General features: G+C 40.6%; 1 protein-coding gene across 3 annotated transcripts in view; it reads right to left on the bottom strand.

The window, feature by feature from the left end:
- Positions 1–12,247, bottom strand: part of ANTXR1 (ANTXR cell adhesion molecule 1) — a 172,475-nt gene that overhangs the window by 74,394 nt on the left and 85,834 nt on the right. For all 3 annotated transcript variants that reach the window (XM_056571412.1, XM_056571413.1, XM_056571414.1), the window contains one exon: positions 7,324–7,365. In XM_056571412.1, the coding sequence (XP_056427387.1) occupies positions 7,324–7,365 (42 nt within the window). The remainder of the gene's footprint in view (positions 1–7,323; positions 7,366–12,247) is intronic.

Here is a 12,247-nt window from a genome sequence, read left to right as displayed (position 1 = left end):
AACCAGAGATGGGTCCCTTTTCTCCATGGGCCCCATGGCAGCCGAATGGTCTGTCTCTATGGTACGTACATTGTTGATATCAGTCATTTACCACTTCCCAACCCATGATGAGGGAGCAAGACACATGCTTGGGAGCTGGGTCTGCATCATACCTAGCAGTTGCCCGTAATGACCAACTTCGGAGATCACTCATGCTAGTCATTTAACTGTTTAGATGCCATGATCAATAGCGATTATAGCAGCTAAAAATGTTTTAAATGTGTTATCGGTTGTGCATCGGCACACCAGTAATGCAACTGCTAGGTGCCGATGGGTTGTCAGAGCATCCCAAGGCCTTTACTAGGCCTCAGTGTCTGCTGTGACTCGGCAATTGATACAGGCTGCATCAGCTTATAGATTAATACATATGTTATACAGGTGCATTACATAGCTCTACATAAATGCACATAAAAATGTGCATTTGAATCAAAGAATAATGTATTATTAAAAAAATGTGAAAAGATTATGTGGTGTCCCAGCACCAGTGGCTGTCCTGTGGCTTCAGACTGCTTCGGGCAGACCTGCAGCAAAGGTGTTGGGTCCACTGGAAGACTTTTGATTATATTAATTGTGTTTTGCACTCTACTGAGAAATTAATGTATTTTTATATTTATTTTATTGTTGTCATTCAGTTATATGTTAAATATGTTACTGTACCCTAAAGAGAGGAGCTGTGTAAACCCCATGCGACCCTGCCTGCCAGCGGGAACCCCTAAATTCACCCCTATATAGTGTAGTGGGGGGGGGGGAGGAGTTACCCCAGTTGAGCCCAATGCTAAGTCTGTGCAACAGTGTGGTAAAGGATTGTTGAATGTGGAAGCCTCAAGGGAAGGCCAAGATTAAATTTATTTAATCTGGTCATTCTGCAATGATCACCCGTATGGTGGAAGTTCATGCCCTGGCAGAGAAGGCTTCAAGACTAACAACCAGGATTCATCTACCCGTCTTTCGAATCAGTGTTAATTAATTTGGTGAAAGCACCACAAGTCCAAGCGAGGCAACAGGGCTCCCAAGGGGTTACACTACATCCTCTCACCCAGCACCTAACTGTCTGTGTAATACCATCTGCACCAGCTCAGTAAAGACAGTTATCCGTAACCTGACGTCGGTGTGTTCATTTAATCCCCGTGTCTGGCCCAGGAGAAGCTGTCTCCAACCTCGGACCATGTATAGGATAATGGTGCCCTGGCGTCACAAAGTGATATGATATTTCTCTTAACACCCCGTGATACCACAATTACAATACATATTAAAAACGCATACAGTTAAAAAAATATATACGATAACCAGTAACTCAAGAAAAGCTGCTCCATGAGGAAACAGAGAAAGAAGTGAAGGCTTGTATGTATAACAAAGTGCTTGAAACAAAGTAAATAAATAAATAAACAAATTGCCTCCTACAATATTTAGAAAGAAGTTAAAGCACATATATAGAATCTCATGGTAAAGTGCTAGTTCATTCTGGCAGAAAAGTAGGACAATGTAAGTGTTACTTAGTGGTAAAAAAGTGACACTCCTGGACCCCACCACTCAACGTTTCGCCCAACTAAGGTTTCATCCGGGGTGTGATCACAGTAAGGGATTACCCTCCTATTTCTATAATGATTTGACTAATGAGAAACCAAAAAGAAGAATACCAGCTGTAGATCAGTTACCAGAAATTATAATAATTGTGACCCCCGAATTATCAGATAAACTAAAAACCCAGATACTGTAAAAAGGTGAGGGATCAGGACACCCTAAGTTATTTAAAGAGAAACTGACAGCTAGTTCACCCACACTAAACCCAATATACTGGGTTAGAGTGGGGATGAACAGCTTTAAAAAGAAGGGTTACTCATATTTTTGGGACAAGTATTTCTGGAGTTCTCACCATTAAAATTTTCGTACCTATTGCGCTCCTGTATGCAATGGACGCTGAAAGCAAACATAGAATGTGTCGGCAGATAAGAACCATTTGGCCCATCTAGTCTGCCCAATAATCTGAATCCTATCAATAGTCCCTGGCCCTATCTTATATGAAGGATAGCCTTATGCCTATCTCTATCTTATATGAAGGATAGCCTTATGCCTATCCCATGCATGTTTAAACTCCATCACTGTATTTGAAGCGACCACTTCTGCAGGAAGGCTATTCCATGCATCCACTACTCTCTCAGTAAAGTAATACTTCCTGATATTATTGCAGAAACCTTTGCCCCTCTAATATAAAACTGTGTCCTCTTGTGGTAGTTTTTCTTCTTTTAAATATGCTCTCCTCCTTTACTGTGTTGATTCCCTTTATGTATATAAAAGTCTCTATCATATCCCCTCTGTCTCTTCTTTCTTCTATACATGTTAAGGTCCTTTAACCTTTTCTCGTAAGTTTTATCCTGCAATCCATGTACTAGTTTAGTATCTTCTCTGAACTCTCTCTAGAGTATCTATATCCTTTTGGAGATACGGCCTCCAGTACTGCGCACAATACTCCAAGTCAGGTCTCGTCAGTGTTCTGTTCAGCGGCATGAACACTTCTCTCTTTCTACTGCTTATACCTCTCCCTATACAGCCAAGCATTCTGCTAGTGTTTCCTTCTGGTCTATTACATTGTCTTCCTACCTTTAAGTCTTCTGAAATAATTACTCCTAAATCCCTCTCCTCAGATACTGAGGTCAGGGCTGTGTCAAATATTCTATATTCTGCCCGAGGGTTTTTACGCCCCAGGTGCATTATCTTGCACTTATCCACATTAAATGTAAGTTGCCAGAGTTCTGACCATTCTTCTAGTTCTCCTAAATCCTTTTCCATTTGGTGTATCCCTCCAGGAACATCAACCCTGTTACATATCTTTGTGTCATCAGCAAAAAGACACACCTTAACATAGAGACCTTCTGCAATATCACTAATGAAGATATTATGCAAAATTGGTCCCAGTACAGATCCCTGAGGTACCCCACTGGTAGCAAGACCTTGCTCTGAATATACTCCATTGACTACAACCCTCTATTGTCTGTCACTCAGCCACTGCCTAATCCACTCAACAATATGGGAGTCCAAGCTCAATGACTGTAGTTTATTGATAAGTCTTCTATGTGGGACAGTGTAACAAGCCTTACTAAAATCTAGATATACGAGGTCTACTGCCCCTCCGCCATCTATTATTTTAGTCACCAAGTCAAGAAAATCAATACGATTTGTTTGACATGATCTCCCTGAAGTAAATCCATGGGATTTTAGATGTTCCAAGCTCGCCAAGCTTCCCTGCTTTCTCTATATTCACTGCCTGGCTCGCCCCTCTCACGAACATGTAGATCTTTTCACCAACCTGCCAGCGGGGGTGAGCGCTTTGTTTTCTTAGTAGTGCGCAGATGCCGCTGCCTTCGATTTTGGTTGTATCATCTGTTTTTATCAACTTTAATCTATTTTGTATGGTACCTTTGAAATCTGTTCATACCATTTTTGTGGTGCATGTTGGAAATCGGAATGAATGGGCTTTGAAAATTTACAGCTCTGAAATATGCAGCTGTGTGTCAATATATAGTCGCATATGTCAGCCATTGGAAAAAAAAAAAAGTTTAATGGTTTTCTTAACTTTGTACTGAATATCACAGTTGACAAAAACTCCTATAACATATGTTGCACTAATTATAGGCTGGAAAACGTTTGTCACATGTGCCAAAACTAGAGCATTTGTATGACAAGAGTCATAAAAATCCTCTGTGATTTAAACATATCCAAAGGCTGACAACTGTATACACTATATCATAAAGAGAACGTCTCATCTTAACGTTTCGATAAAACACTGAGACAAGTCAGTTTTCTTTAAGTAAAGACGTTTACAAGACCACAGCTGACAAGTTGTGCTTACTCCACAGAAAGACTAAAATAACTTCAAACAGTCTAAAGGGTAAACAACACAACAAAGTCCCGCAAACAGGAATCCAGTGACGGCAAATGTTTACGGCTCTTGAGATCTGGTCCCAACAAAGGACATAGGGTACTGTTTTATGGGCATAATATGTTTTGTTGTTTTTTTTCATTGTTGGATGAGTCATGATTGACCTAGGGTGACTAGAGAAGAATAAACCCCTTTACTGCTCCATTCATAGGAAGAGTGGGGTGAGGTGCAGGAGATCGGGCAGGGTCCCAGCAGTCGAATGCCATGTTGGCTATAGCCAATCACAGAGCAGCTTTCATTAAGGATAGTTTTTCTTTTAGAAAGTTTCATAAGTCTTTCCCCTTTGGCTGTGACTTTTTTCAAGCTCCGTGGCTAAAACTACTGTACTATGTGGCTGACTCTAATTTTGACTTTTGGAATTGACAATTATGTCAGTGCCCACACACTTTTTTGCTACTGCTATGGTTGACAGACACACTAATACAGGCCTTTCTGTGTGCTCCTATGAATGCCCCATCTTTGATATTCCGTCATTTTCTCCAGCCATTACTTCGACTTTTTCCTCTACAGCACCAAGCACAACTATAACAACAATCACAACTCAGGTGAGAGCCATGCCATGCATCAATAAGTGTCTTACTATCAGGCTCCCCATGTTAGCCCCTTGCTTCATTCTAAGCCTCTTGCAAGAGACTGGAATTCCCCGGCGCCATGTTACTTTACAGCATATAAACTACAGCCACATCACATGCACACCAAAAAGGCAATGTAAAATCATACAGTGGGCAAAACACATCACATTTTACCTAGCAATAAACATATATTTCAGTTTCAAAATAGCACACATTATTTACATAACTCACCAATTTGCACCCTCTGAATGAATCTTTATCTATCGTAAGTTACAATATCTACAACACATTTCTACATTTATGTCCCTGTGCATTGCTTCATATAAATACATAAAAAAACAGATTGTACTTTATATAGCTTCTAAAATAAATCCCCATGTGATTGAGTATTCTGAAACATCACGAGCTTCATGAAGCTTAATATAAATGCATCTAGACAGGCAGTCCATAATGCCAAGCACCACCCATATATAAATAAATTGAATGTGACTGGAATATATTGTGTTTTTATAGGTCGAAATGAATATTCATTGTACAGAATGCTTTAAAGCTGTTTATAGGGTGATTTTTATGGGTTAGGCTTTTAATCTTATTATATTATATACATATGAAATCTATTGCATTCCATTTTTATCTATATGCATATGCCTTTGCTTACCAAACATGATTTCTTCATGCACACCCTGGTAAACACAATGTAATAGTTTGATGATGACTAAGGCCCCCTATTGGTCGAGAAAACATTTTCCATTTCTTTTTATCAACCTTGTCCTCACAGCAACTTTCCTGCTGTAAAAGGTATCTATCATATACAAGCAGGGTCTCCAGATGCAGAGGATCCCGTCATCTCAGGTCATGTCCTCATCCAATGCCCCGTCATGCTCCCCTTTGAATTCAACTCCCTCCACAAAGGGTACAAAACATCATCTGGTTGGCTTTATACTTCACGTCCATAAAAATAATTGAATTAAAATATTTCCACTCAGAATCCATATGGAAGACATGTTAAGAATACATTGCCAGACTTTAAGGAAGACAATAAACAGTCAAAAACATGTATTCTGATAGCACAGGCTGTATGGTGAAGATTAACGTGACCCACCTCAATAGAAGTGGCAGATATCCCATATTATTCTGGTAGCACATGACATTTCTTTGTCTGAATTTCTATAGTTATTTTTGAATGGGTTCATCTTATTGCTACCTATATTTAGAAGATGATGGTTTTATTACATGTTGCTACTGTTGCTACTGTTGACATAACTTTATAAACTTCATGCCAAGATTAATGGGGTACTCCACTGGCCAGCGTTCAGAAGTACATGTTCCGAACGCTGTTTTCGCGCTGAAGGGGGTCGGCAACGTCCATTGTGACATCATGGCCACGCACCTCAATGCAAGTCTATGGGGCGTGGCCATGAACTTGCCATGACTTGCATTGAGGGGGTGTGATCATGACATCACAAGGGGCGTGGCCGGCGCCCACAGCGCGAAAACAGCCTTCGGAACATTCACTTTTGAACGCTGGCCAGTGGAGTACCCCTTTAAGGAGGGTCTGTAATAATAGCTATGCATTTGTATATGATTTTCTCATCTATATTAGGCTGTATCTGAAAAGGACTTACAACAACTTGAATGGCCAGCTACAGGTTAGGATTACATTTGACCATGACACAGAATTGCCATCCTACTCTGCAAATATCATGCTGCACCACAGCTAATGTAAATGAATAGGGTGGCAATGCGAACTTGGTGACAAAAATGTTGTTGCCAACCCCAAAGAACCTCCAATTGGAGGAGGGGTGAATGATCAACACCAACCAACCAACGTAACATTAAAGGGGTTATCCAGGAAAAAACTTTTTGTTATATATCAACTGGCTCCAGAAAGTTAAACAGATTTGTAAATTACTTTTATTAAAAAACTCTTAATCCTTTCTGTACTTATGAGCTGCTGAAGTTGTGTTGTTCTTTTTTTGTCTAAGTGCTCCCTGATGACACCTGTCTCGGGAACTGTCCAGAGTAGAAGCAAATCCCCATAGCAAACCTCTTCTACTATGTGCAGTTCCCGAGACAAGCAGAGATATCAGCAGAGAGCACTGTTGCCAGACAGAAAAGAACAACTCAACTTCAGCAGCTGATAATTATTGGAAGGATTAAGATTTTTTAATAGAAGTAATTTACAAATCTGTTTAACTTTCTGGAGCCAGTCTATTTTTCCTGGAATACCCCTTTAACTGTGTCAGTGCGAAACGGCTGTAGTTCGTTCTTTGTCCCAGCACCCCATGTATGTTATCATTGAAAAAAGAAGCAAACTACAGATCGGTGAGTGCTGTATTTTTTTCTTTCTTCCTTTTCTCATGGCAGTACAAAGTGATGATTGGGCTTCCTCAACATTAGTCATGATGATCTATCCTAAAATGTTTAAAAATGACCTCTTTGGTGCATGTATCTGCTGAGCCCAGTACAACAATAACATAAGTACATGGGTCAGTTTTGTTAATAAACTGTAGCATAGAAAGGCCTACACAACTCACCATTACCTCTTTTAAAACTGCCCCTGTAGCTAACCTTCAGCAACAACTAAGGGCACTTCATCAGTATGAGAAGTTATGCTCTGAATACTATGATACAGAAGAAGGACACTCTTATTACCCCTGGAAGTCAATCATTCATTCAATTGCAGCCTATAATAGATATCTATACCTATAGTATAGGTGTGCAACACAAAAAGAGAAACACTATAGTATAGGTCATAATGTACAAGTTTCTTACCTCGCTGTCTGTTTCTGGTGGTGGGGGAGGTGCCTTGATCATCTAAAGAAAATAAAAAATATACATAGTAGGTTTAGTTTCTCTTAATTTCTTTGCTAATTGCAGAAAACATTTTGAGAATATAAGAGGAAGAGACAAGCATTACATAATAAACTGAAAAAGGGTGCAACATCATCTGGGTGCCACATTTTATATTACAGTCATTTGTCTCCATTGCCGTACACCCCTCCACTCCTTCTAGCTCAGACAACATCCAGATGCTGGATGGTCCAGTTGTCTGGTATGGGGTCTGTATAAAGGATATCATTCTTCATCTTTCCTTGCTTGAATTCATTTGGAACCTTGCATTGGGTTGTATAGGGTTAAAGGTTTGCATAACCAGGTGTGTGATTTGGTGGCTGTGGTTTGTGTAAGGGCTGGTCAGAGGGTTGTATAAAGTGGTGTGGGATCTGGTGGTCTATATAAAGGGAACTAGAATTAATGGGATTTGGATGTAGGGTCTTCATAAAAGGGGTTTGGCATCTGTATTTACTTAAAAAACTAAGTCAGTGGTCTGTATTAGGTCAGGGGATCTGTGGTGTCCTTTTGGTGGTGTGAGAAAGAGTATGATTTGTACTATTTGGGATTCAGATGCTGAAGGCTGGGGGGGGGGGTGTCCTGTATAAATGGGTGTGGCTTAAATGAAAATTTTTTGCACATAGGTTGTAAGATCCTTTCAGGTACAGTGACCCAGCAGGTATTCATTATGGCCCCATCCATAGGCATTCCATGTGCCCCTATATGGTGCCACCATGGGAATCTGCTGTTAGGGGAATATACCTCCAAAATACCACAATATCATAAAAATTCCATAATACTAATATGATAAAGTATGAATCTGTGACAAAAAAAAAACCTTTATGCAACATGGATCCTTAGTATAGCTGTGTGCAAGATCATGTAGGCTTTCACATGGAAGGAAGAATAAGTCTAGAGCACAAATAGCTGAGAAGCAAATGACTGAACACAGGGGAGAGAGAAAACTGTGTTAAGAGACTGGCTTTCATGACTTGCAGCACATTTTTTATGTGTTTTAGACACTTTTTATACAGTTCTGCGCCTTGCCCTGTAAGGGGGTGTGGCTTAGCAGAAAGTTGCTATGGCTTTATCGAAAGGGAACGCAGCTTATATGCACAGTAGAGTGCCAAAAATGTGTCAAACATTGTGCACATATACATGTAAAACTATAGGCAGTTTTTTTGTGTGATAGTGATATGAATGAATGTGTTAGAAAATGAACATTGCACAGTGACATGTACAGTATGCACAAGTGCAGAACATTAGCGCCGATTCGTGTTGCCCCTGTCAGATAAGCTCATACAGTCAGGACACCCCCTAGAGACTGGGCTGGTTCTCATCACTCTTCTCACAGTTGTGTTCTGGAGTGCAGCATTTGGCTTTGTTTCTGTACATTATTCCAGATTTTCTATACAGATTTCCAGGAATTTTTATTGAATTAATACAGCTATAAACTGCGCTTATTAACCACTACCCCAAAAACATCACTTACACTCATTTCATTGAAAAGTATATGAGTTATAACTGTAGGCTCAAAGCATATGTCTCATCTACAGGGGAGTTCAAGCAAACAAAGCTTATTTTTTGCTTCATGAAAAGTTATAACATTTTCCAATATGCTTTCTGTAATGATTCTTTCTTGAAGTTGGAATGCGGGTGGCAGATGTGCCACCAGGGCTGTACCTCCCATGAGGCCAGAGGTGCACCCCTATAATGCAGGCCACTCAGTGGTGTCATTTCAGGTGAAGGTCCTAGGAGTATTTGGGTGACAGAGCTGGGGACGAAGATGGCTAGGAAGAGGGAGCAGAGGCAAGAAAGATGGAGTTATTATTCTTTTTTTGGGGAGGAGACATTTTGGGGTAAGCTACCTATTTGGGGAGGGTTATCTACCAACCTACCTACTGGGATTTTCTAGTTGATAAAGGGAATTCCCTATCTGACAACTGGGGCTGGGGGCTTATACCTAATGAGGGGGATTACCTACCCACTCACTGGGGGCTTCTAGCTAATAGTGAGGATTCCCTACTTATCTTCTAGCTTCTAGCTACTAGGGGGGATTCCCTACCTACCTACTTGTGACTTCTAGCTGATAGGGGGATTCTTTACCTACCTACTTGGGGCTTCTTCCTAATAGATGGGATTTCCTAACTACCCACCTGCTGGGGACTTCTACCTAATGGGGGAGGGGGGGGGGGGGGGGGAACACGGACGAATTCTCTGCCTACTTTCCTACTTTCTGATAGCTAATGTCAGTATAGTAGTATTATCCAGACAATAAGTAGTAGTACAGGTAGTTGTCATGGTGTGGCAGAATTATTTGTCCCTTTAATAGTGGTGTTATTGCTAATATTGGTCTCTGTACAATGGTGTTATTGGTGATATTGTTACATTATTGGTATGATGGTATCATTTAGTGGCTGCAGTATAAATATGTCATCCTGGTGTGGATGTATGTTCTAGCCTTGGACTCAAAAAGATCAAGCTAGGGCTCTGATTGCTGCACATGTTGCAGCTTTAGAGAGAAATGACTGGCATATTTGAGGGGTTACTACACCCGCTGAGAGCAGAAAAGACTGCATAGTCCATTCAAGCCTGATGTTGGCTTATTGGGGCTTTACAAACCACATCTGCTGGAAGTTTGTTCCAAGTACCTACTACTCTTTAAGCAAAATAACATTTTCTAAAATTGCATCTTATCTAGGGTAAGTTCACATTATACAGTAATGTGAACGGAATCTCCGCTTGCTGAATTCCATCTGGCGGTCGACCACTAAATACTTTGGCGGTAGGATCGTGCTGTCACCATTGTCGGCAATGCAGTCTTCCGTGCAAAGAATGTACAGGGATATTCTTTGCACGGATCAATTTCAGCTGCAAAATTCTGCAGTGTGAATGGGTCTATGGAAGACCAATTCACACAAATGCTAATGTTCACAGAATGAATTTCTGACGCATAATTCTGCACGAGGAAATTCCGCTCAAATGGGAGTGTGAACATACCATTAAAGGGAACCTGTCACATTGAAAAAGAAGTGCTTTCTGAAGGCATCATGTTATAGATCAAGAATAGCTAAGCAGATTAATATATAGTTTTGTGGGGAAAGTTCCGAGATAACTTGTCATTTAATCATGTAACTCTCTGTTAATTCTGGGGGAGACGTATCAAAACCTGTGCAGAGGAAAAGTTGACCAGATGCCAATAGCAACCAATCAGATCGCGTCTTGCATTTTTGAAAAGGCCTCTGAAAAATAAAAGTAGCGATCTGATTGGTTGCTATGGGCAACTGGTTAACTTATCATCAGCACAGATCTTGATGACTCTCCCCAAGAGAGTTGTCACTAACTGAATAGGACCGCCCACATGACTATTTAGCTCAGTTATCCTGGAGCTTTAACCATAACATTCTATTACACCTTCCTCACCTGAATAATAAACCAATGAAATCCCGCCCTAATATCTGCCTGTGAAAATTTGAATTATTTGGTAGTTCTCCATTAATGTATAATTTTTCATGATTTTATTAATTATTTTATGCATATTATGTAAGTCTGTATTCCTGTTGGTTCCTGGGTTTTGACCCTGTTTGTTTGTATTTATATATTGCGAATATTTCACCTTCTATGGACCTGAAGAAGAGGGTAGCATTACCCTTGAAACGCGCCATCCTTGTGTATATGTTTTTTAATAAAAGAACTAAACAAAAAAAAAACACTGCTTCTGAGAAAGCTAATTCCTCTCTTGGAAGTGCTGGCCTTAAGGCATCCCTTTTTTTCTGTTGCTGCATTGTCTCTATACCATCGTGGCCTAGGGTTATGATGTGATGCTGACTGCTCCCGCACACCTCGGTAAAAGATATACTGATAGGCCTCCAGCACGACATCTCTAGGTGGGCACAATACTGGCTGCACTTGTAAGCTTTATCTCGCTTAGATAATTGCACTTAGTGTTCCCGTTTTACTTTTTTCCCCATTTTCTGCACATATCTCTGGATACTCTGCTTTGGCTAGAATGAGGTAGTTTTCTTTCCTATGGAACAACTAATTTGCACAATATATTATGAATAACCTTTATTTTTTGAAACAGGACCACCCCTTTAAAGTGCATTTTTGATGTTGCTCTGGTGGAACAATATGTGTTTAAATCTGCTGGCAGCTTCCTAGCCCGAGACTTACCTGAGACTAAAGCAAGCAGCATATGGAATTGCTGGAAGTCTTGTGAAAGTCTAAGGCTAGGTTCAGACTACGGAATCTCCTTGCAGAAAATTTCCGCCCGGAGATTCCGAGTGCGGCCAGCGCTGACTGAATCAGTCGGCGCTAGGACCGCGCGGACACTGCAGTCTCCAATAGACTGCAATTGTGTTCCGCGAGGATTTCTGCCTGAAGAAAGAGCACCGCCATTCTTCAGGCGGAAATTTCCAAGCGGATTTTTCATTCACCAATTCCGCTTCACAAATTCCGAAGTGTGAATTTGTGAACGGAAACTCACTACACTATACATTTTAGCAAGCGGAATTTCCACCTGCAATTTCAAAGCGGAATTGCAGGCGAAAATTCCGTAGTCTGAACCTAGCCTTATGGACTTCTGGCAAAACCTTATGCTATTTGCTTTAGCAGCGGGTGACACTAGGGCTACAAAGGTGCTGGCATATTGAAACACATATCCTGCCACCTTTAAATGCCATATCCTGCCACTTTAAATATGCTGCAATAATTAAAAGGGATTGTAATGGAATGCACAAATGATAGGCTATCAATATTAGATTAGTAAGCACTGCTTCCTCTTTGTTGTTTTCTGGGCACGGCTCAGCATTTTTTAGATTGTCTGAGACAATGTCATTAAGGGAGTTATCCTAAGATAAAAAGTTAT

This window comes from Hyla sarda, chromosome 4, assembly GCF_029499605.1.
Source record: "Hyla sarda isolate aHylSar1 chromosome 4, aHylSar1.hap1, whole genome shotgun sequence".
NCBI lineage: Eukaryota > Metazoa > Chordata > Amphibia > Anura > Hylidae > Hyla > Hyla sarda.
The sequence above is the reverse complement of the archived record's forward strand: the minus strand, read 5'-3'. Positions and strand labels throughout refer to the sequence as shown.